At 41.7% G+C, this 24,928-nt stretch overlaps 2 protein-coding genes across 3 annotated transcripts; one reads left to right on the forward strand and one right to left on the reverse strand.

Annotated features, from left to right (window-relative positions):
* Positions 1 to 5,999: 5,999 nt before the first annotated feature.
* Positions 6,000 to 9,822, forward strand: serpinh1b (serpin peptidase inhibitor, clade H (heat shock protein 47), member 1b). 2 transcript variants are annotated; one of them, XM_068707215.1, is made up of 8 exons: positions 6,015 to 6,083; positions 6,742 to 6,773; positions 7,458 to 7,607; positions 7,701 to 7,893; positions 8,011 to 8,281; positions 8,366 to 8,464; positions 8,578 to 8,810; positions 8,909 to 9,822. In XM_068707215.1, the coding sequence occupies exons 3-8, from the start codon at positions 7,489 to 7,491 to the stop codon at positions 9,209 to 9,211; spliced, it is 1,218 nt and encodes a 405-aa protein (XP_068563316.1). In that variant the 5' UTR covers positions 6,015 to 6,083; positions 6,742 to 6,773; positions 7,458 to 7,488; the 3' UTR covers positions 9,212 to 9,822. The 2 variants fall into 2 exon arrangements, with proteins under 2 accessions (XP_068563307.1, XP_068563316.1); XM_068707206.1 differs by lacking the exon at positions 6,742 to 6,773 and having other exon boundaries at positions 6,000 to 6,083.
* Positions 9,823 to 12,101: 2,279 nt separating this feature from the next.
* On the reverse strand, positions 12,102 to 20,719 carry gucy2f (guanylate cyclase 2F, retinal). The gene is made up of 18 exons (XM_068707196.1): positions 19,978 to 20,719; positions 18,883 to 19,184; positions 18,148 to 18,502; positions 17,928 to 18,012; positions 17,324 to 17,420; positions 17,016 to 17,141; positions 16,529 to 16,609; positions 16,229 to 16,405; positions 15,956 to 16,112; positions 15,627 to 15,776; positions 15,341 to 15,489; positions 15,066 to 15,229; positions 14,766 to 14,958; positions 14,477 to 14,651; positions 13,243 to 13,341; positions 13,052 to 13,146; positions 12,862 to 12,947; positions 12,102 to 12,183 (listed from the first exon to the last, which is right to left on the reverse strand). Exons 1-18 carry the CDS (start codon positions 20,717 to 20,719, stop codon positions 12,102 to 12,104), a joined length of 3,315 nt encoding a protein of 1,104 aa, XP_068563297.1.
* Between the last annotated feature and the right edge of the window lie 4,209 nt (positions 20,720 to 24,928).

A 24,928-nucleotide genomic window follows, 5' to 3' on the forward strand; every position in this document is an offset into this window, starting at 1 on the left:
TTGAGGGCACGTTTTACTGTCCCGTTGCTGCGCCTTAAAGCCGCCCACGTCCTTTACATCTATTGGAATTACCAACATTTAGTTAATTAAATTGTGTTCACGAGGTCTCAAATGTCGTTGTAAAAATATATTGTCAGTAGTGAGGAAAAAAAAATCTGTGCCGAATGGACCACTAAAACAATGATTATCGGGGTCCTTCGTTGGCCGATCGTTCGTAAGCAAAAATTCCGATGTGGCATGAACGTAGCATCGTGTGAATACACTTACAACCTGAACGTGAGCATAAAAAGGCTTTTTATCACTCTGTTCATTATAATAAAAGCATACCCATTAGGCTTCACTTCGCTGATAGTGAGAGCTAGTGAAGAACATGCAGTTGTGCTTGTTGACACATGACAAAGATTAAAAGTCATGAACAGAATCTACTAGGTTTATTCATATCAAATCAAATCCTGTTCTTATCACTTCTGTTTTATCCTTTTTTTTTTTACTTCAGTCTGAAAATGAAGGCTTTTCTTTTTAGTCAGATTGCTCATTTGCATGTCATGTTTTTGATATCCTTGTTATTTTCTGTGATTGTTTGTCCACTTTAACAAGGGGTGAAGTCTACTTTCCAGTATCATTGTAGACCATCGCGTCTGATAAAAATTAACTATACTTTTCAAATAAGTCTCACGCATCCACAAGGCAAATAAAGAAAGTAAACAATCAAAACACCAAATGGGTCACACAGCCCATTTGGTGTTTTGATTGTGTGTTTTCCAGGTTCAGACTTTGTCACCTTTGATCATATTGACACGTATACCAGATGACTCATCGAACAAAACAGATTTAGTGATTTCTGTCACAAAAACACCATCTGAAGTCATATTCAGAGACAGCGTGTAACGTCCGAAGTGCCTCGTCGACCAATCGAGACGCACTGTGACTCATAGTATTCATCCTAATTTGTCCTGATAGCTGCATAACACAGGGCCACTAATAGCCCCACAGTGCTGGTGGATGATGTCAGGTGTTGACTTCTTGTATGGGTGGAATTTCCCCAGAAAATATATTTGTTTTGGTATCAACACTGATGTCAAAAACTACATTCAACCACATTTTAACCTCAATTTAAACACATTGCACTGACTGAATGCAATGTAACCTCTACATTGGAAATCCAAAACAGCGCTGTTCTGTCCAAAAGTTTTAATTAAACATTAAAAATCATGTTTAATTACAATGACTCTAGTTTGATTAGATGGACTGATTCTCCTGTAGATCACTATTCAAAAGGTGAGAACCAAAGCAGAGTGGTCGACGACCCACTGTTTCCCACTAATCATTAAAGTGCATTTATTATATACCGTATAAGGTGATATCTTTAGTATATTTAGTTAACCGTTTATTCAATACATGTTACAATACAATACCTGTTATTCTCGTGTCATCAGGTCCGAGACAATGGCAGGTACAGTCAGCAGGTCTCTGGTGTGTGAAATGACTCATCAGCAGATACAGACGCACTGTTTGAAGTGTTCAACCATTTTCAGATCAGTTGCATCTAAGTAGTCCATTATGAAGATTTCTATTTATGTGTCAAGTTGAGGAGGAGTTGGGGTTAAAACGAGCATCAGAATTATCACCAAGGAAACATGCAGTGCGGTGATGTTACCAAGCACATTAGCATGATATTGATGGAAATGAAGAGTTTGCGTGGATGTGTATCTATCTTGAGACCTGCTACATGAGACTATATTCAGATTAAAACAGCACTTTGACCGCCTCTTAGTATTCTTAGCATTTAACATAACTTCAAAGCAGATAACTAGATGTTGATATTATATCACCTCACATCCCTGCAACCACTCAAAGCAACACACACACACACACACACACACACACACACACACACACACACTCATACACACACACCTTGACATTGTCTCTCCGAGAGCATCTCTACAGGTGGGGAAGCAAGGGAACTGTTCCTCTCAGGACAATTTCCTGTGTGGCATATCCCCGTTTGATGTGGCAGACCCGGGCCTCCACAGGCAGGCGTTGGGCAACAGCTCCAGCTGCTGCGCTTCGTTATGATCTCCACCCATTTTTAAAATGCCACCCAGAATCCACAGGCAGGAAGGGGTAGGACGGCAGGTAGGGGTCTCCCTCAGCAGGTGGTGTTTACAGCAGGGCGGAGGGTTTGTGACTGGTGCTGACTGAAAGGGCACAGAACGTGACTGGTGCAGGGCGAGAGGGGGAAATAATGAGAACACCAACGCAGACATTGACAAATGCCAATTCAATAGCTTGTTATGATGCTGAAGGTCTGCTGGGATTTCAGAGGCTTCACTGCACTGAAACAGAAACTTAATATAACAGATGTCTGTGGGGAGTCAGTATGAAATGAATTACTTTGATATTAAACACTTTGTTCCATATATGTGACAACTATCCCACAGGTAGAAGCCAGAGACAAATGATGATTTTCAGACACAGTAGTACTTTGATGTAAAATTTCATTACTTTTGCCACACGGGACATATGAAAATAGAGACGCGTGTCAGAGGAGGTCACTGTGACTAGAACTCCTTTTATTGAATGTCAAACAATACTTTATTTGGTTTATTTGAACCCCATCTAGTGGTTGTTTGTCCACAATGCAATGCCACAACTAATATAAATATCTAGAGTGTCTGAATTTATAATGATTTCCGCTGGTTCTTGTAATTCTGTAGACATTCAGGGTTTATGGAGCCTGAGGCTTGGTGTATGTCTTTACTGTCTGTGCAAAAAAAAAAATCTTCTTTTGGCATGTTTTTCTCAAGCACATAGTGGACAATAATACAAAAGTCCATTAAACAAAGTTAAAATTAAAACATCTCTAGGCTAAAATAAATAATACAAACCTGAATATAACCTTAATTAAGACTAATTACTACAAAGAAAACTTTGATGGCTTTGGATGAAGTTTTCAAACTTTTCCCACCAGGGGGCATGTTAGGTCAGTATTTAAACCATTAGAGTGCTGCTGCCTTGACTTCATAAAGCTTGATCCAATACACACTGTTACTCTGCTAAAATATGACAAAAATCATGATTTGTTCCTTTTTAAAGTGAGATTTTAGAAATGTGATCAACTTTGCTATGCAAAAAATATGATATATTAGATAGAATATTAATTTACCCCCCAAAAATAAATAAATTTCATATTTTGAAAACATTTTAAACAAGATACATCAATATCAATGTCAGAGTAACTTAATATACTATGAATTGAATTAAAGAACTGTTTAGTTACAGAATATAGACAGTGGCATGATAATAATACTTTTTTTTTACATAAATCAATTTAAAAAGGAGTACAATATTGCTTTTAGGGAGCATTAATTGAACTGTTTTAGATGTAGCAGTGTTCAAAGATACTACTCCATGTACAGCAGCAGTTACAACACTGCAGTGTGGTTCATTACCACCTCAGCACAGCGAATGTGAGTCTGGTTTAGATTGACGGAGCACAGATTACAAACTGTACATGATCCTGCAGCTGTCTGCGCTCATAGACACAAAACTTCAGAAAGTTACATCATACAGCAAAGCTGAAATCATTCCCGGGTCTTGCGTCATGGTCCTCTTGGCAGCTGTGCTCAGCTTCCTTCAGAGGAGTCTTTGTGTCCAACATTCCCCTCAGTGCGCAGTCAGTGACAGAATGGCACGATTACGACCAACAAAGACAGATGTTTAACATATATAATCTATAAAACACAAAAGACACCTTTTTGTCTTTTGGAAACTTTTAATGATAAGAAAACTTTTTTTTCCCTCCTCAAGATATACATTTTGTTCAGTAAACAACAATACTGCAGCCCATCTGGAAAGTATATCAGAGAGGGAACGAAACACAGATCCGTCTAGAGATAAGCAGACTGCCAAAATCCTGTTAGTCTTATTGTTTGAAGGACTAACACAGATGGTAAAACAGGAGAGCGACTGAACTTTTAGACATATACTGTCTGTTGTCTTCTACGGCACTCACTTCAACAACAAGGCAGCCGCATGACGAACTAACTTGATAAGCAACAAACACTCTCAGCTTATACAAATAATAACGATTACCTGACTTTACCCAATCAATACCTCTAAAATATTGATAATCCTGTTTGTGAACGTGTTAGTATTCTGCCAACCATAGTCATCATTTAAATCCAAATGGAAATGAGAAGAAAACCTGCAAGCACAAACCTTATTGATCAATTCTCTTTTAGCAACAGTAAGAGAGCCACAGCTGAGGATGCAGCTGATAAAACGACTGGTGCTGAGGTTGTTGTAACGATGGCCAGATGTTGAGTGGGCTACTGTCCTCAAATAGCAATGAATTGCTGCAGTTGTGTGAGAGTCACTCCTCCCTCTGAGGTCTGTTAATCCTGCTCTTGGTTCATGACTTTACTTCACTCTCATTAAAAGCAATCTTCAGACTGTCTTAATTGGTGGTGACATATTGCATCATTCAGTGTTCTCATTAGTCTGCTTTGAGATTATGCACTTTTACTAAATGAGTCCCATCCTTATCGTACAAATACACAATCTTCTTTCTTTTTTTTTTTACATGTCCTGCCCCTGTGAGCATCTTTTCTTTTCTTCCCGCTTTAATGACTTGGACCTTCCAGGCCTTTACTCAGGACAGGAAACCAGGACAGGGTTGCTATTTTAAAATGGAATGTGTGCATCAGAAGATTTGACCAGACTTGTTTGACACAGAAGTTACCTTCACTCTGCACACACCCAGAGGCTTCTTCAGAAGGACAAACAGCCCCCGAGGGGGGGGGGGGCTGCAAGCCTGCTCTTGTGTCAAACCTTTCAATGGGAAAAATGTGAATAATGTAATATATGAAATTAAACAAGAGGGTTGTGGAGGTATAGGATTTGGGGAGCTTTTTTTTTTTACCTCAAACTTTCTTAGAACTTTCTGGTTGCCTGCCCCAACAAGTCACAGAAAAGAATACAAGCCACTCATCAGTCAGCGTGGCAGGGCAATTCGGGGGATTAAGAGATTGATGGAATTCCTCTGGTTGGAAAATAGTAATTATAGTGTATGTACTGCAGAATGATCAATCTATTAAAGGTATTGTGCTTTCCTTCTATAGGGGATAGGAATGGAGCAAATTTGTCATTGATTTCGTAGATTCTTTACACAAAATACACAGGAAAAAAGGTATTGTTATGACTATTGTTCATCTTTGATATGATAATACAGACATTCATATTAATCTGCTGTGTGTGACTAAACAGGTTGACACAAGTATTCGTAACTTATTCTGTTTTGTTTCCCTTGTCGGGACACAACAGTTTTTACGACAGTGTTTCTCCTCAAACCCCCCATCCTTCCTCCACCCTGCAAGCAGCAGCTGAGTTGGACAGACGTGGCACTGTGGAGGTGGGGAGGTGGGGGAAGGGCTGGAGATCTTCTAAGAAGCAGGAAGTGAAGCTTTTAAAGCTCTAGACATTTCCATTTGTAGTTTGACATTAACAACAATGTAAAATCACTGCTCCTCTTTTGTGGACATTTGCAAACAATTCACTGATGTTTTACCTGTGGAGATTTCAGAAGAGTTGTGCACTCAAATTAACTGCAACATCAGTGTTTACATACCACATATTTTCATATTTAAGAATCATTCAGTTCAAAGTAAAACACATCTTTTACATGTGATGTAACCAGTGTTGGATATTGAGTCAGCAAGCAGTTTTATAACTTAGATGCTGAAGAGTAGTTCTGGTTATAAGCAGCTAAGACTGATCCAGAATCAGATTTTCTCTAGGTTTCTGTCTGCAGACGCAGGAAGGAAAGTTTCAAAACTGAGCCCAGACCAGTGCTGAAGAGTTCACCTCAGCCGACCCCTCTCATTACAGCCTGTGGTTTCAAGGGGGACGTCGCAGCTCCCAGCTTCCTGAGGAAAAGACATACACCCTCATTTGAATATCCCATTCCCACTTCTAGAAAGTTCTCTCTCCGGGTATAAAGAGCAGGAGAGAGTCCTGCAGCCACACTATCTATTCTACAGGACACAACTCAGAAGAGAGACCCTGCGAATCTGTGCCAGGTAAGGATTAGAAGATAACCATCTTTGTTGTCAGGGAGGAATGCAGAGGGTGAATGGGATTCTTTGTTTTCATGATTCAGAATTTTATTGCAGCTTTCTTTTTCTTTTTTTTTCATTGTAACCCGTTCTCTTCTATCTCTCTGGCTGTTTGACCTGCACACAGAGTCTTATAGTTTATCTGTTGTGAAAAAAAGAATACATCTCTAGTCTTCATACAACTTATCCCAACATGATGAAGGTTGTCCTCTTGCATGTTACTGCTATGCACTCTATTCACATGCATTGAGTGCAATCAGATGGAGGGAACTCAATTAGCACCCTATCTGGATTTTTGACTTTTTTTTTTGATGAAGAGAGGTTCAAAAATGTCCTTCAGAAGTTAGTGCTGCTCGTTTGTGGCACAGCTGACTTGATCAATGTTTTGTTTTTTTCTGGGTCACAAACAGACAATGAAAAACATCTAAGTGTCTGATTGTGATAGAGAGATGACTAACCTGTACGTATAGCAACCCAAACTTAAAGGTTTTTAGTATAAAGGTTGTAAACTAGGATATAAAATGGAGAAATTATGCAAAACAGAATATGCCTCCACCAGAGCCTGTATAATGTTTCACTGCCTGCTCTGTGGAGATTATTACATACACTTCTTGTCTTTCAGAATGAAAATTGCAGACATCAAAACTTCTCAAGGTATCCGAAACATGATGCAAAGTCATTTCTGCTGTATCACAAACAAATACAAATACAGCGATGCAGACAAAACCCTAAATCAGAATGGTGGATGAGGATCAGAAATGTGTTGCCGCTGCAGTGGGTTGAATTCAGCCCTTTGCATTTGGTCCTTGGTTTGAGAGTTATGGGTCGAGTTAGATCTAGCTTGCAGGGACACACCCTGTCTCAGAGACAAAAGATGGCTGCTTCAGAGCACAAGTAAAAGAGTCCTGACTTCTTCTGGCTCGAGATGAAGTCATTAAAGTGCAGACGTGCAATATTATAACATTAATTACAATAAGTGCAGAGAACAGAGAGGCATCATATTTCAGTGTCGAGTCAGCGCTTCCCTCTGAGCTCCAGCTGTACAGCTAAGCCTCAGCTGCTGCCGACGTGGCGAGGAACATGTCTGCCTGAAACTGGAGGCGTTCCCAAGCTTCTGTGTGGGCTGAGCCAATCCTGCCACTAACCGCTGCCCACAATCATAGTCTGCGTCCTGCTATTTTGTTTCTGATATATATTATTCTATGAAATCAAAGCTGTTCTCAAGATTCTGACGTGTGCCTTCAATCTTACACTCAATACACATTAATTAGATTTTAGGAAACCAGTCCAGGTTACGAGGTGTTAACCCTGTCTCTGTCTTTTCTTCCTTCTGCACAGGCTGCTACAGCTGCTTTTGGAGACAGACAGGATGTGGATGACTAACATTGTAGCTTTTTGTCTGCTGGCCCTCGTGGCCTCTGCAGAGGAAAAGAAGCTGAGCAGCCACGCCATCACGCTGGCTGACAACAGCGCCAATCTGGCCTTCAGGTCTGACATCTATACATTACTGTGATTACAATTAAGCGTATATTATAAAGGTGCACTTTTTGCTTGAGCATCTTTTTTGTGATTTTGATTCAGCCTCTACCACAACATGGCAAAGGAGAAAGACACGGAGAACATCCTCATCTCTCCTGTGGTGGTGGCCTCCTCTCTGGGCATGGTGGCTCTCGGTGGCAAGGCCTCCACCGCCTCCCAGGTCAAGACCGTCCTCAGTGCTGACAAACTGAAGGATGAGCATCTGCACGCAGGCCTGTCTGAGCTGCTCTCTGAGGTACTTAGAACAAGATGAAATACTGTATGTGAGACCTCAAACGCAGCCTCAAACTTGACCATCAGTACTTTTTATATAGTGCTCAATTTTCACCTTTCATATGTTGCCCCTTCCCAGGTGAGCGACGCCAAAACACGCAACACTACCTGGAAGATCAACAACCGCCTGTACGGCCCCAGCTCCGTCTCCTTTGCTGATGATTTTGTGAAAAACAGCAAGAAGCACTACAACTACGACCATTCAAAAATAAACTTCCGAGACAAGAGGAGTGCAGTGAACTCCATCAACGAGTGGGCAGCCAAGGCCACAGATGGCAAGCTGCCTGAGATCACCAAGGATGTGCAGAACCCAGATGGAGCCATGATCGTCAACGCTATGTTCTTCAAGCGTGAGTATTAATAGTGTCTTTTATTCATAATTGAAACACGTGGAAATGTCAAAGGATTGTGTAACCGAGGGCTTTGTCCCACAGCTCACTGGGATGAGACGTTCAACGATAAAATGGTGGACAACCGTGGTTTCCTGGTTACCCGCTCTTTCACCGTTGCAATTCCCATGATGCATCGAACAGGTGAGTTTCTCAAACGTCACCACTTCTGTCCCTATCTCATCATGTCTCCAGAACTGCTTCTGCCAACAAGAATGCAAACAAGACAAGATATCTGATCTGCCTGCTCTCCGCAGGTCTGTATGACTTCCATGATGACAAAGAGAACCGTATCTTTGTGCTGAACATGCCTCTGGGCCAGAAGCAGGCCTCTCTGATTCTGATCATGCCCCACCACCTGGAGCCGCTGGAACGCCTGGAGAAACTCCTCACCAGGAAGCAGGTAGAGACCTGGATCAGCAAGTTGAAAAACACGGCTGTGGCCATTTCACTCCCCAAAATTGCAGTGGAAGTCAGCCACAACCTGCAGGTAAATGGTGGTCATTTGATGTTTGGAACATTATAGAAAGTATAAAAGACATTTAAGAGTCAACTAACAGCCCTTTGAATTGTCGCCGTCTTTTCTAGAAACATCTGGCTGAGCTTGGCCTGACCGAGGCCGTGGACAAATCCAAGGCTGACTTGTCCAACATCTCGGGAAAGAAGGACCTGTACCTGTCTAACGTTTTCCATGCGTCGGCCCTGGAGCTGGACGTGAAGGGAAACCCATTCGACACCAGCATCTTCGGCTCCAGCAAGCTGAGTAACCCCAAACTTTTCTACGTGGATCACCCCTTTATTTTCCTGGTGAAGGACAGCAAGACCAACTCCATCCTGTACATCGGCAGAGTGGTTAAACCAAAGGGAGACAAGATGCGTGATGAGCTATGATGTTAGCATTGTGAATTGTGATGGGTAGCTTTTGATATTTCTGAAACGATGGCAGGAAACTGTGTATTTTTGGAATGACCTTTACCTTATGAGCACATTCCAATAGGCAACCTGTGGACTGAGCACCTCAGCTTACTGTTTCCCAGGGAACAGTTCTGTGTAAACATTAGGCATCAGCCTTAAGACCCCTTGCATTGAATAATGTACTTAATTCCAAATATTTGCCTCATTTAAGATCAACATAAACCAATGGCGGGGAACAGCTTATAAGTAAGTTTTCTTAACACCCTGTTTTTGTCACTATTGCTTCGGCTACGATCCATGTTTTCTTGTATCATCTTTAATGTTTAAAGAAAAAAAAAAGATCTTTGCACAAACTCCTTCCCTTCATGAACTCATTTTTTGGTATTTTTGCCTCCAGTCTGCACTGAATTGTTCCCCTGCACAAGTTGAGTTTGTGAAGGAACGCTGGCAACAGTCTGGTGCTTCATTCATGTTCACTTGCCAACCACGTCGTGCCATTTTTGTCACTGTATTCCACAAAGAAGCTGTTGGAATTGTGTGTTATGTAATAATGTGTTGATTTTTTCAATAAATAATAACAAAGAGGATCTTTGTGTGTGTGTGTGTGTGTGTGTGTGTGTTGCACATCATGTCTGAATACCATCCAAACTGAGTTGACAGTCTTCTGGAGCGTTGCACAGAGGAATGTGTAATCGTTAGAGTTAACAGCTCAAAGGAAACGGACAACGGTCTTTCCAGTCGGCTGGAGGTCTAACAATCTTCCCAGGTCTGGAATGTAGGGGTTATTCTGGAATGTAGGGGTTATTGCTAATCTGCCATAGACAACTATCCAGACATTTTTGTGGTTCATTTCCCCCAGTGCAACTTGTCTAAATAATAAAACCAATGGGATATTTGTTGGGACGGCCCAAACAGATAAAAAGAAGGCTCTGGAGTGCAGGGTTCTCATGGTGAGTGGGAATCTTCTACAATTCTAGCACAGCAAATAAAAAGGTTCAGCTGCATCACAACAGGTTGATAATAATAATTATAAACTTCATACAGCCTCGGCATTATCTTAAGACTTTTCATGTATCGTCAATTTCATCGCAAATAAAAAACAAACAATGAAATCAATCTTACAAAATGATGTAACCTCTTTGAGAGAAATGAAAGCCTTCTGGGTTTCTGTGTAAGAGCTGTAGCGCCACCCTGTGGTTGCAAAGAGGAAGAGGACTGGTTACACTGTAAGGAAGGCCAACTGATGACGGAGTTACAAATGAATTATTTAATAACTTAACTACGTCTTATTTACATACACCTTATACTTTGCAGTGCAGTAATATAATACAGAGAAATAACAACATATAAATGACACAATATACATGTTTCTGACTGACTCTGGTGTTGTTTTGCACACCAAGCATGAATTAAGCTGCTCCTATAATAAACATTAAGATGATGAGATCCAGGGGATTATTTCCAAATGTTCTAGAAAAAACAAAAGGTTTGGCTGAGAATTGACTTCATATTTTGGGTTTAGGTTAAAACAACACTTTCACAAATACACTTGTATCAAATAATATATTCCAATGCTTTCAGGTATTCACTTTAGCCTACATGCCTTTATTGCTTTTTACTCAGGAGCACACTGTTGTTAATAATAATAAAAAAATAAATCCATACAATTTTTTCTTAGAGTGGCTCTTAATTTGAACACTAGATGGGGCTTTTTAGCGGGTGCACAGCTCCTGAACACATCATGCATTTCCATTTGTGATTAACATTGTACACACAGTTTTCTCTCCTGAAATCAGTGATTCACCTTTATGGATTTGTATACAAAAGTTACTCTGACATTTAATTTAGAGGGTATTTTGGTTGTTGTAATGAATAAAATATCTGTGTGAGCATCAACACAGAGATCGTGCTTCCATATTGACACGCTAAAGATAGGTTATAAACTTATTATAATGGAAAAGAGTTGTTTAAGTGTTGAAAAGATTGCTTAACAAAATCATTTTCCTAATGAACAGTGAAAGAAATGCATCGCTGAGCACTTTGGAAACAGCAGCAGGTTTCACTAAAGGACCTTAAAACTGTATTGACTATAACAGAAAACAAAAAGAATCATCATTTTGATTACTTTTGTTACATTGTCATGACTCTCCAAGTGCTGTCACCCTTTCATCAGTGTAGATAAAAAGATGACAGCTCAAAAAAAAAAAAGCTTGAATGGGCTTGAATGGACATGATCAATTCTTCCTTATCTCTCTGCTCTAATAGAGTTGAAATAAAACAACAAATGTATTTTTCTTTCTTTTGTTATTATAGACAATAGCAGCCTTAGCCTCTGAGGGATAATAACAATTTATATTCAGCCTTAGCTAAGTAACATCCTCTGCCCCATGACTCTATCATGAGCTCTCATGACGAACTAAAATCAGACATTATCACCAGAACATATAACATTTCATTTTGAAATAGGCGTTTGGGGCGTTCAATCTTCCGGTGGGTGAACCTCTGGTTGCCCCCTGAAATAGGTGACCACTCAGTGGCCGGTGAGTGCAGAGAGGACTGAATGAGTGTGCATCCTTCATTGAGGAGCGGTGCACCTTCCCTGAGCTGCTGGCAACAGGTACGCAGGCAGGTAATGCGACAACTCTCATTACATTAGCGCCGTCACCTTCTGCTGCGCTGGCTGCAGGCAGATTAGCCAGTCGATGGGCAATCCTCTTAAACAAGTCTGCATTAAGCCGCAGTGAGAGGATGGGTGGTGCTCTCTGTCCTCTGCCTGCCCCCAGCTCTTTGTCTCTGTCTTTCTCTGGACGTGTCCTCCTCTCTTCCTCTTCTCTGGTTTTGCTTCTTTCACATCTCGTCCTCTCGTTCAGATCTTTTTGTCCACCTGCCTGTTGGCCTTGCGAAAAAGGGTCTTGATCTCCTCTGTTACCATTTCCTGCCAGTTGTCCCTGGTAAATACAGAGCGTGGAGTTCAGACCAATATTGTATTTCACAATGACATTTTGTTTTTAAGCAGAGCACTGGCATTCAGAGGTGTAAAAACACCATGGAAGCATGCCACAAAGCAGAAAAAGAGAGAGAAACAAGAGCCAGCCAGCCACAATAAAAGCGAATTAATTAAACAAAGAGGGCTTTCCCCAATCTGCTTAAGAAGATGTAGAAGGTGATAAGATCAAGAGATTAATGAGACTAGTAGTCCGATCAACGAGAGGGTTCAGACTCAGAGGTTGGTCACATTGACTCTTTACTCTTTACTCTTTGCCACAGTAACATTTCCACAACACAACACCAGCTGGCATGCAGGTCTCTACCTCCCATGTTTGGACTAAGAAGGTCAAGCCTTTTTCTCAGCTTTCTTTGTCCTGTACGCAGCTATGTCCTCAGGTTTCAGCCCGTGATTGTCTTCCCTGAAGCAACATTCAGATGAGTTGAAAACGTTTCAGTGGCAGGAGGCAGTTACATGTTGATAACACTAACGAAATGTAACATCTGCAAACTGAACTATGAGAAATTGTGATAAATTCTGGTCCGACTCATACCAAGTGAGATTTTTTAATCCCTACATATGAAAGAAATTGTACAGATTTAGTTATTATTTTAGGATTCATCCATACGTAAGCTCTTACCCTGGTTTGATCTCCGGCGGTTTTGGCAAAGGCTTCGTAAAGTTTGTTTTCCCTACAAGCCAGTATGTCTCTTCAATACCTTTACCCTGAAAGCCCAAAAAACAAAGCATTTTAATAGAACCTGAGACTGTCTCCTGTAAGATATTTGTCTCAATACCAAATACTGAGCTTAAATGATTGTAGACGTTACCTTCAGCTCTGTCTTGCCTCTGACATCTATTTTGTAACCCTCATTAAGAGAATGGAGGATCTTCACAGTGGTCATATTTACATGGATTCTATAAGCTGATGGACAAAGAGAAGAGACGAAGGCATTAGACCAAAAACAAAACATGAAGCAACACCACAAAGTGCGGTGGGTAGGTGCACCGGGAAACTCACGCAGCCCAGTGGATTCCATACGAGAGGCAGTGTTGACGGTGTCGCCGAAAAGGCAGTACCGAGGCATCGTCAGACCTACCACCCCAGCGACGCAGGGCCCTGGAAATACAACAAAAACAATGTAAGTGTAAACAAGATAACCTAAACAAGTCAAGCCCAAGGACAGAGTTTGTCCAGTTTAAAGGTTCTCCATATAATATTCAGAGTATTAATAAAGCAACAAACAACTCTTATCTATAGATGTAGTGGTGTAATGTCTACCTGAGCAGAGAATGAAGTCACTCTCCCTCCTTGTGTGTTGTAATCTGAGATTCTCTGTGCTTTGTTGACACAGCCGGGCCAGCCGTGCATACTTATAGTGCATGTGAGCGTACCCCACCAGTTAGCTCACGGCCACCGCTTTGCACTGCGTTCATTCGACAGTTACAGCTGTTAAGGTCGTCAAGGAAATGTATCGTCCACCGACTGGTTCCCCTTCATGCTAACACTGTTAGCTTTATCAGTTTAGCACTTTGTCAGTGCTGTTAGCAAGGTTAGCTGCTAGCCGCAGGCTCAGCTGTCGCCATGTTGAGAGCCGTGTTGACGCAATGGATAGGCCTATGCTCTGAATTTCATATTCAGCACTTTTAAAGATGGAGTCCACAGTAGGACTGAATGAAGTAAGACTAAGAACATTACAAAGTACAATTTAATATCAAGGCTATGGTTATGTTATGTATATTTGCTCCTGTTGTACAATCTACTTGGTGATGTCACCAGTAAATTCTACATAGTGGCCGGAAGATCTGGGTAATTTTATACTCAGAAGCCAAAGTTTTTTAGCTTGATACACCAATGAGCAACTTTCATAGGAATGAGCGGGAAACCGCCTGCAACGCTGCATCTAGTTCTCTTCATACGTCCATCGTGGTCACTAAGCTTAGTAGCCACAGTCTTTCCCAGCATGCACCGGCACTGTCGTTGACAATATCAACATGTACGAGCTAAAAGTTTCTTCTGATTACTTTAGAAACAATGGACAGATTTTAAACAAATGTAAAAAGAAGATACCAAAGAAATAAAAGTGACTATACATTGCAGTTTGGGTGATATATTTGACCAAATGTCTTTTCTGTAGTGGAGCAGTATTAGACAATAAAATGTAAATAATGTAGACAAGGCATTCAGTTGAAATAAGCCCCACAGTTTCCCTCATATTCCCTGTGGTGGATAATACTGATGAAGACTTTCTCACCTGAATGGATTCCTATGCGTATCCTGACGGGAACGTCTGGCATGTGCCGCATATGGAAGGTTCCGACTGAGCTGAGGATGTTCAGAGACATGTTGGCAATCTCAGCAGCATGCTTGTTGCCGTTTTTCTTTGGCAGACCCGATGCTACCATGTATGCATCACCAATGGTCTCCACCTAGATAACGGCAACATATTTGTTCAGTTATGGGCACATCCGCGTGTGTCTATGTGTACTGGTTGTGTCCTGTAGACACATGCTGCTGTCTAAATTCAGTTCATGTTCTCTGACCTTGTAGACATCGTGGTTACTGAGCACGGCGTCAAACAGAGAGTAGAGATCATTGAGGAGGTCGACCACCTCGATGGGATCACTGAGCGAGGAGATGGTGGTGAAACCTACAATGTCGCTGAAGTAGATTGTCACCTGGTCAAAGTACTCCGGCTCCACAGTAGCACCGGTCTTCAGGGCCTCAGCCACAGACCTGAAGACGGGCAGAAACGTTGCAAGAACCACATACTCAGGCATTTCCTTAAGATAAATGCAACTAAATGTTCTTTCTATTGGGTCTGTTTGTCTGTGCAAACTCACGGTGGTAGCATCTCTGACAGCAGCTTTTCTGTTCTCTGTTTTTCCACCTCCAGCTCCTCTGTTCTCTCTCTGATGAGGTCCTCCAGGTTGGAGCTGTACTGCTCCAGCATCCTCAGCATGGAGTCAATGATGTTGGTCTTCTTACCCTTGTTGATTATCTTGAACTGCTCAAACAAATAAATAGAGACTCTTGTTAAACCATCAAGTGGTTTATCTGAGTGGGATAACAATTGTAAGGTTAGAGACAACAAGGCCACGTGTCTCCAAAAGTGTACCCTGTCAAAGATCTCATCAAAATTTGGTCTGCGGTCAGGCATTTCGCTCCAGCACTGCTTCATCAGCTGGATACACTCCAGAGGAGCCTGGTCCGGAGCCACAGTGGGGCGGCACATCGGAGGAGGCTTCTTCACCTTACGGATGATTTCTGGTGAGCAGACGGAGGAGATCGGACGATCAAGTTTTAAAATCAAAATGTAGTGACTATCGGTGACATCTTCTTGAGATCTACACATTTGTCTGCTTCTCTTTATCTACAACTCCTCTCCCTCGAGAGAAACGCACCCACGGGCAGTAGACCCAGCATGCAATATGGCGACCCTCTGACCACCACCTCTTGAAGGATGATAGAGAAGCTGTACACGTCTCCCTTGTAGGTGCCTTTACGTGAGTTCGCAAGGTCCCTTAAGAACTCTGGAGCTGTCCAAAATAAATCTGAAAAAGAGAGAAAAGATAGGTTGGCAACATGATGCCAGTCACTTGTAATAAATGCTGTAAGTTACATAAGTGAAAACCTTCAACCTCATCTTTACACCACATTTGCTAAGCGAATGTTGTATGTTGATTAGTCATGACCAGTAATAAGATTTTTCTTTTTCCAGAGCAGAAGGTACCTTCAGGTGGAGGTTCTTCTATAACAGCTTTTTGAGACTCCAGCAGCTCATTGAAGCCATAGTCCGTAATCTTGAGGACAAAACGCCCGTCTACCACACAGTTACGAGATTTCAGTCTGCCGTGGGCGAATTCCCTGTGGTGAAGGTATTTCATACCCTGGAAGCACAATATGTTCAACAGTGGAGTTAATCCTAAAGGAAATATCAACAAGCCAACGGGGATATTAGCCTCAGCCAGTGGATCATTATAATATCGTGCATATCAGCATTTACCTTGATGAGGTCGAGCACAAGCGAGGACTTGAACATCCAGTCTAATTTGACGTCCTCGTTCCTCAGCAGGTCCTGCAGACTGCCCCGGGAGCAGTGCTCCGTCACCACTGCAAACATGGAGCAGTCCAAAAAAAAGCCAAGGAACGGATTCACATTCTCGTTCCTCAGGTCTTTCATCTGAGAAATAGCAGATAAACACATTGATGGAATGATAGGGGGAAATAAGGCATGTTTTGATAATCAGCTTTTTTTTGGTGCTTTTAACGGTGTCTTTTTACAGGTCGAGACATGTTGCTCTACCTTTGTGAAAATCTTGGTGGTGCTCTGCTTCACTTCTTTAAATTGTCCCTCTTCAAATTTTTTCAGCCACACCCAGTCACCCTGGAAGAGAAGTTGTTATGTTGTCACAGTGGGATCAAACCTTTGTTTTGAGTATTGATGTCCACACACGATTTTTGGACATTTTATTTCCCTAAAGAGGTATTAAAGTATCATAGATCATGTGTTTTTTTTATTTCCAATAACCATCTTGCTGCTGCCTGTTCAACCATCCAACCACAATGTTCATGTGAGTATCTGGGAGGTATTGTTTTGATTCCTGATTAAATGTTGACCTTACAGAAAACTTGGGTTTGTCTGTAAAAGTCACTAAAGTCTTTTTTTGAATTGGGACAAAACGTTTTGGACCATACAGACTCAACAGACATTGGAGAGTACAAAAAACATGACTTTAAATTTAATTAAACCCCTCAACAAAAGGACATGTGCTACATCTTGTGTTACGTACCTCGTACACAGCTACATTGGTGGTCTCATGAGTTGCAGTCTGCAAGCTGTTCGCAGAGTGCGAGAGGTCTGCAGATTTCTCCTCTAGAGCGCTCTTGGACTCACTCAGATCCTCTAAAGTGATTTTCTGCGGGACGTCAAACAGCAGGGGAAGATTTGATAGGAATCAGTTCCATCCGGAGAACATTTTACTTTGTAAATGTGCACAAATTCTCATATTCTGAACATTCAACGTGTTATGTCCAAGGCATGCGAAGAAGACATGGGCAACAGATTTATGTGCCAAAGGTTTTTGCTGATGCTGCTTACCTTTTTGCTAAGCTGAGGATTGATAAAAGTGAGATCCTCTAAGGTCAGGAGGATCCGATTGGGACCTTTGACCAGCTGGATTTGATGGAGTCTCCTCCTGCCAATGAGATTTAGAAAATGGAAAATCTGTTCAACCAATGGCAATGAGTTTCCTAAAACCATCTCAAAGATCATGTTTGGGCCAGAGACGGATGAACAAGAAAAGCTTGTCCATACTTCTAGTCTCCTGACACCTTAAAGTCAGATGGGAAGATATTGAATGAGGGTCAGAACTTGACTTTTGATATCAGTAATTAAATCTGTATTTTTGTAAAATACATTCATATAATTTCAATAGTATTGCTTAAAGTACTTTGAAAGCAACCACTACTTTATTGCTTTCTTGTCTTCGATGATGTCTGTGCTGACTCATGCTTTGGGGGACCTCTTTCTTAATCTTCCTCTCTCATTCTCATTCATTATTGTGCAAATCACACCATACAGTGTGGGGAACGCATTTTCTTACCAAAATCCCTCTACTTGAACTTTGGTGGGAAAGACAGAGGAGAAAAGTACTGGAGAGAAACACAAGGTTCAATTTGTTTGACTTGGAAGAAAACCGTACCTGATATAAAGACTTATAACGAGCCCTACTACCGCCAGAGTGAAGATGACAGCAAACACCACGATGATGTAGGTGACCTCCACACCTGAGGATGACAACAGGTAACTTGATGTTGTGGGGAAAGGTATGGAGAACATGCCATATCACTGTGAGGACTTGAGGAAATGCATCCGTACACCTCCTTGTTCGCCGATATTCACGCTGAAGCGAAGCCTCTTACCTCCCGTGCAGATGCCGTTCATGTCAAACCAGCAGCTGGAGTCGGACGGCGGAGGATATCCTCCGGGAAATTTAATGGACCTCCCAGCAAAGCGAAGCGCTCCGGACGTTAGGTCCACCAGGTAGGTCTGGTACAGTTTGCTCCCGCTGTTGTCGGAGTCCAGGATGACATAGCTGGTCTTAACGTCCCCGTCGGTGTCCACCTTAACCTTCTGGTTGAAGCCGGTGAACGTTATGTTCTTTGTGAAGTACGCCAGGTTAGAGCCTGACAGCCGCATGCCTCCTCTCCTGGCATTGTGGATGGACTTGGCCAGCAGGTAGATGCTGTTATAAATGGTCCCAAAGAGTGGGTTAACCTGCAAAGGGCACAGGAAACATGAAGTTCCCTCCTTATTTCCTATTTTCACTACTTTAATTCATCCTCTCTAGATATGCTGAGCAACAAATTGTCACAAAGGTAACTTTTGATACCTACAGGGAATATAGTATTGATAGGCATTATAGAATGCACAAAATGATGAGCAAATTTTGGTGTTTGAACATTTGGATAAGCTATATGTCTTAACTTTGGGGAGCTGTGGTGGAGAGATAGAAAAAAAGAATGAGAGAATTATTTTTAAAATGACTGTAGATGAATCTTGTTACACCGGACATTAGAGTCGCAGCAGGAAGTGATCACAGCAACAATGAACTTTTTCCATTTACATGTGAGTTTTAAGACAGCCTTGGTTTCTACCTGCTCTGGCTGTACGGCTAGCGTTATTTCCTCACTCTTCTTGGCGGAAGCGAACGCCTCGTTGAAGGACAAAGGCTCAGAGGCCATGGTGATGGTGAGCACAGCATCATAGGCCTCCCTCAGCCTGCTGTTGTTTTGCAAGGGGAAGTAGGAGACGTTGGTGTAGGGCACACTGTAGTGGAGGGAGTCGTAGGGAACAAACACATACTTCCCAGAAGTCAGGCCCATTTTCTGTGCTTTGAGAAGAAAGGTGGCCTGCTGCTCCCCTCCAAACAGGATGGAGTGCATGCACATGAGGACGACTGAGACAGACAAGGAAAAACACAGCGGGGTTTTGTTCAAATGTTTGTTTTATAGACATATGTCGAGTGATGACGCGACCGAATTCAGTATCATAACGATTGAGTGTGCCAGTAGGGGAAAATTGGACAAAAGCAGCTTTGTACTTGAATTTGCTATTCAAGAGGACTGACAGTAATGTTCTCCAAAAGTTAACAACACACCTAATTAGCAGAGTGACAGGAGTTATTGTACTTTAGTTTTAGTTGTTTGATTCATGGACAAATAATTCTGATGTGACAAAACATAACCATCCATCACATTGTCACAAAATCTATAAATTCAATTTCAACTGAATGTCTGAAACTAAAACCCTGATTACTGAGAAGTCAAAGTGCTCTGTAGCTAAACCTCTTGTCAGCTGTCTTTACCCTCTAGTAAAGGCACAAAAATGCCAATAAATATGACTGATTATTAATTAAAACACAAATTATTTTGCTGCCCCAGTTCACCTTACCCACAGGGTGAAATCTGAAGTGTCAAAATGGCTTCCTGGTGGGGCGGTGGAGGGATAAGCCTGCTGACATGGATGTGTACAGGATGTTTGAGCTGATGGTTTGATATTTTGCAGTTCTGAAAGTTGTTCACCGGTGATGTAATGTTGTCCATATTACATGTATTATATCATCTATTTCTACAAAATTACTATTTAGGATTATTAATTAAGTATACCTCCTCTGGTGTCACTTTAATGTGTACCAACCTTACCTTAATTACTGAAAGTCGGCTCCTGTGTTAGAGTTAGCACAGACTCACCCCTGATTTCTCCTGCAGCCTGGATCTCCCTCAGTGTGCTCTCCACGTCCGTCTCATTGATACCAATGGATGCAACCAGACCAACGTAAAGCCCTTTCTGCCGGAGAGCAAGCGCCACTCTCCCAGCAGTGTCCCTCCAAATGTCCTCATTGGATGAGACCACCACAACGCTGGCCCACCTGAAGTGTTTCAAGACAGCGAACAACACCTCAGTGGGAAACGGCACGGTCCTGGCAAAAGTCGGGTACCCGATGACCCGGTCCAGCTCGTAGTTAACACAGCCGTGGGAGAAGATGGCCTTATCCCAGTTCTTGGCCAGCAGAGAGGCTGCGACACAGTATCCCGGGTTGGTGGGGCCCACAAACGCATCCGCCATCTTCTCATTGTAAAAGAACGCAGTGAGGGCTTTGGAGGTTTCACAGGGCTCCTGCAGGACGATAAAGTCCAATGTGAGGCCCAGATCCAGGTTTACATCTCCGTTTATCCTGTTTACGGCGAGCCTGGCGGCCACAGCAGGCAGAACCCTGTAGTATACAGGGTCGCAGTTCCAAGGCCCCAGGACCCCAACTTTGAATATCAAACAGCGGACACAGCAAGGGAACGTCAACACCCCGACGAGGACCCATAACAGAAAGTTATAAAATGGCAATGTCGTCAAAGTTGGTCTGCTTTTAATTATGGGCATACATGGATGGTTGGACTCCCACAGCGCCCCTCTGAAATGCGGATGAATATGTTGCATTGTCCTCCCAGGGTGTCCAAGGCAGTGAATCTTTGTGTTCACTATTGAACCCTCAGTTAGACCAGTGACACCTGCAAAACGGACACGAATAAAATTGTTTCATTCCTTTAATAATAAATATATTTTATAAGTCATAAAGAATTTAAACAATGACTTGCCGTTTATTTGTTGCCATCAGGACAGCTTCAGGGTCCGAGGAGACAATCTCACAGGTGTCCTCTCGGTTCTACTTCTCTGTGTCCACATAAACCGTCACCTGATCATATCCCAACACCTTCCCTATATTCACCCCCGAGGATCCACGGTGTCGCTCCGGCGGAGACACAGCCAAGTCATCGCGTTTGGATTATGGGCTGAAAGTGACAGGCAGAGAGCTCGTGCGCTGATGTCTGTCGCGTTTGGAGACGACTTCAGCACCCTGGAGAGCTACTTACGTCCCGCAGTCAGCGCCTCTGAAGGCTCCCGTGCGTTTCCACAAACACTTTTGTTCACAGGATGCATGTCTGGAGAAAGGACCAAAAAAAATAAAAATAAAAAATCACATCTGGCCTATATAGAGTCAAAATTAAAAATCCCCAAAAATGAGCAAACCGTCCTCCAAAAAAATGTGATGTTTGAAATTGAAAGAGTGTTTGATGTATTATCAATATAGGAGGCCAGTGTCAGCTACAGGCCTATTCAATCAAATCCCTCCAAAGTGACCCGGGGCAAAACGTAGGTGTTAACCGTCTAATCCATTTTCAGTGAGGCACAATGTAAGAGGATTGACAGGAGGCCTTAGTCTACTCTAAAAGCCTCCGCTGGAGAGGCTACAAGACCTCTCAGCCATCAGTTATACTCCTCTGGAAGTACAGTAACAAATGTATTAATCAATGATGATATAAAAAGTAAATGTCATCATAAAATATGCTCCAATAGCCTCGACCTCAACACGTGTATATAAAAATGAATGTTTAGTAGTATGTTTAGATGTGCAGAGTGGGGTCATTTGTCTTGCCCTGGAGACACCTCAGCCACATTGCATGAGGACACCTGAACCGTGCTTTAATTGGTCTAACACGCCTGTAGCACAGCAGGTTCCACAGATTAAGTGGATTTGAACCCTGGTGGAGTGTGCTGAGTAATTAAAGATAACGAAGGGCTCTCCCTGTGGGTCCCATGAGTTCTGCTGCCTGTTTTGCCTGCGTCAGTCTTTTCAGCTCTTTTTTTTTTTTTTTTTTTTTTTTTTACAAAAGACTCTGCCAGGTGAAGCAGCATTGCCTGGCAAATGAGTCCAGGTACAGCTGGTTGCCACAACACCAACCGTGGATGACAGCATTGAAGGCAAACTATGGGCTGGGAGGATGACTTAACAGAACCATATCATAGCGTGCAGTGGCTGTGATCAAACCAGTGATCGCTATCAAGCAAGCAGCCACAAAAAACATATTAAAGAGGCTGGAAAACTATTTAAGTGACACTTTTATGTAATTTACCAAAACCTTAGCATATCACCGTTATTCTACATATCTTGGAAATAATATCCTGAGGATGAACAGACTTTAGTGGCTCTTACTGATTTTAAATGTCTTTATTTCTTAAGGGAGCAGCAAAGAGTTTTACCTTTTAGACTAAACAGTAATGTTACTGGCTGTTAAATAAACTGCAGGGAAAAGAAACACAATAAAGACAGACCCATAATGTTTGAATGTAGGTAGGAATAATAAAAGCTTTTTAAATGGACAGTTACAACAATTTGCTTTCAACCACAGTTCCTAAATGAAACTACTCACAACGAGGTCTGTGGATTATCTTGATATTAATCGGGTCATGATTTTAAACAGAGACATTGCTGTTTTCCAAAGCTTTCTTTTTTGGCACTTTGAGCACCACAGGCCGATTGCCATATAGTCAGTCCAATTATATTGGAGAGAAGGCAACTAACTCCAACACAATCTAGATTGATAAATAACACTACAAGTTAGAGAAAAACATGTTATTTTTGATTTTGGGGTGAACTGTCCCTTTAAGAAACCAAGGTAAATACTTAAAACCAACATCAGGCTGTGGATGACTGCTGTTTCTGTGTGTGTGTGTGTGTGCGTGTGTGTGTTTTGAGGACACGACATGTTAAAAAAATCTCCCTTCAAACTGAATCCTGACAACAAGCCAGCAAATACGCATTATGTTGCAGGAATATTGCATTAAATTGTGCACAAGGAGCTTTTAAGTGATTCCACCTTTGTTGACCTATATCCCACATAAGCTGATGAGCCTCTTAAACGTAACACCTTGACGCCGCTGTCCTGCATCCAGGAATAGAGGACAGAAAGAAGTGACGACTCGGCGCTATACGTCCACCCAGTGAGCCGTGAACACAGCACATCGACTGTGCATCGACATGCTCCCGAGACCAGCTCTGTGCTTTCTATTAGACACTGTGGAATGACACACAAGTCTCCACAGGCTAAAATAATAACAACACAATTAAAAAAAGAAAGATATAAAATGAGATGAATGTTAAATACAGCCACCTGAAACATGTCTGTGTGGAACAAAGAGGGTAGAAAATGCAGTGTGGGTAAAAATAGATAGATGATTTAACATAAATCATCTATATACAGTATAATAATACAATATATATATATATATATATATATATATATATATATATATATATATATATATATATATATATATATATATATGATTAAAAAAAGATAAATGAAAATCTCTGAAAGGCCTTAGTTCCTTTTGGGACAACAAATTCAACATGATTTGTGCAGGATCAATGTGAATCTCAGGCCCTATAATGAGCATAATTTACATGGAGGTTTGTGAAGCAATAACCAAAATACAGCAACATGCTCGGGGTCACAACTGCTGTGCAGGTCAAGTTAGCACTGCTTGTTGTGATGCTATTAACTTTTGTACTATGGCACTGACCTCTTGTGTCTGCCAACAGTTTCTTTTTTATCTTCCAGTGAAAGCTCTCATGTGTTTGGTTTCTCTGAATTGCTTCTGGAGCCCTCACTGTGTGGACGGTGACTTTATTGGAGGATGTCTTTACCTCTGGAGCCATCTAGTGGGGAAACAGCCTTACTGTGTGGTACACTGGGATAAAGGAAGTGGATCTCTCAGTAATCCTAAAATGAACCTCTATGGATGCAAAAAAAAATAAAAAATCAATAACTTCTTGTCTTTTCATAATGCTATTATAAAGCACAAATCAGTTAAGAAGAGCTGTGAAGTTCTGTCTAAAAGGCATATTTTTTTTTAACTTTCTTAAGCAGCTAACATCCAGTATATGGTTATCTTTTTTTAAATTAAATCTTTACAAAACTCTACTTCCGCTATTAATCCTCTTCAGTTACTATTATCCACTCGTCTTGCTAAGCTACATTAAAACAACTATGTTCACTTTAGTAGGCCTTTGGTGCAGGAGTGACAGTTACTTTCACTTTATTGATCGACACGCGATGGGTTCAGTGTGCTGTGACTGTCAGTGGCAAACTATGAAGAATAAGAAGTGTTCAAGCTACATTTTGGAATAATTTAACATGAGTGATGAGCTATTGTGTATGAATGTATTTGTCTGCTTTGGTGTTGTCTGCCTCAGGGTACTCAGGCAGACAAGTAGGTTTTTCTGGTTCTGAGGCATTTTTGCTCCTTTCTTAGATTCATACTGAGCTCTGCATTCCGCCTCCCTGTGTCCCTATCTTATCTTTACAGCCTTGAAGAATCCCAGACACTACAATATGCAAATAGTGTGTGTGCGTGTGTATGTGTGTGTGGATGGGTGTGTGGGTGTATACAAGTAGCTACATGTGTAACACCAAATGACAAATGTCAAATGAGCTTCCCCTTTCTATCACAGCTTACTGCATGACATGCATTTTTACTTTAGAGAACATACACATGATCTTTTTTAGTTTTCTTCAGAAAAACTATGCATGAGCCCTTGAGAGTGCACGTATGCATGTAGAACTGCATGCTGTGATGCTGTCATGCTCTCATGAGGAAAGCCTGAGGATGCAGATGAAGAGTGTTGTGTGAGTTGCAACAGATGTTTACCATCGGACTGTTGACTTCTGTGTTTCTGGCTCTTCTAGAGAACTGTTATAATAACTCATGTTACAGGGTGTAACCTAATGTCTCCACGGATTAGCTACAAGCTGGCCTTCTATAGGTTATGTTTGGCTCTCCTGCAGCCTAATATTAGGCCTATTG

This window comes from Cebidichthys violaceus, unplaced genomic scaffold, assembly GCF_023349555.1.
Source record: "Cebidichthys violaceus isolate CVI_PGR_0920_01 unplaced genomic scaffold, fCebVio1.0.p SCAF_1, whole genome shotgun sequence".
In the NCBI taxonomy this organism is placed as follows: domain Eukaryota; kingdom Metazoa; phylum Chordata; class Actinopteri; order Perciformes; family Stichaeidae; genus Cebidichthys; species Cebidichthys violaceus.

Coding starts and splice junctions, on each gene's coding strand:
- serpinh1b (XM_068707206.1), top strand. CDS start 7,489: ATGTGGATGACTAACATTGTAGCTTTTTGTCTGCTGGCCCTCGTGGCC. Junction 7,894..8,010: donor TGTCTGAGCTGCTCTCTGAG/GTACTTAGAACA, acceptor GCCCCTTCCCAG/GTGAGCGACGCCAAAACACG. Junction 8,465..8,577: donor TCCCATGATGCATCGAACAG/GTGAGTTTCTCA, acceptor TGCTCTCCGCAG/GTCTGTATGACTTCCATGAT.
- gucy2f (XM_068707196.1), bottom strand. CDS start 20,719: ATGCAACATATTCATCCGCATTTCAGAGGGGCGCTGTGGGAGTCCAAC. Junction 18,013..18,147: donor GAACGGCATCTGCACGGGAG/GTAAGAGGCTTC, acceptor TGTCATCCTCAG/GTGTGGAGGTCACCTACATC. Junction 13,147..13,242: donor TATGGAATCCACTGGGCTGC/GTGAGTTTCCCG, acceptor TTTGTCCATCAG/CTTATAGAATCCATGTAAAT.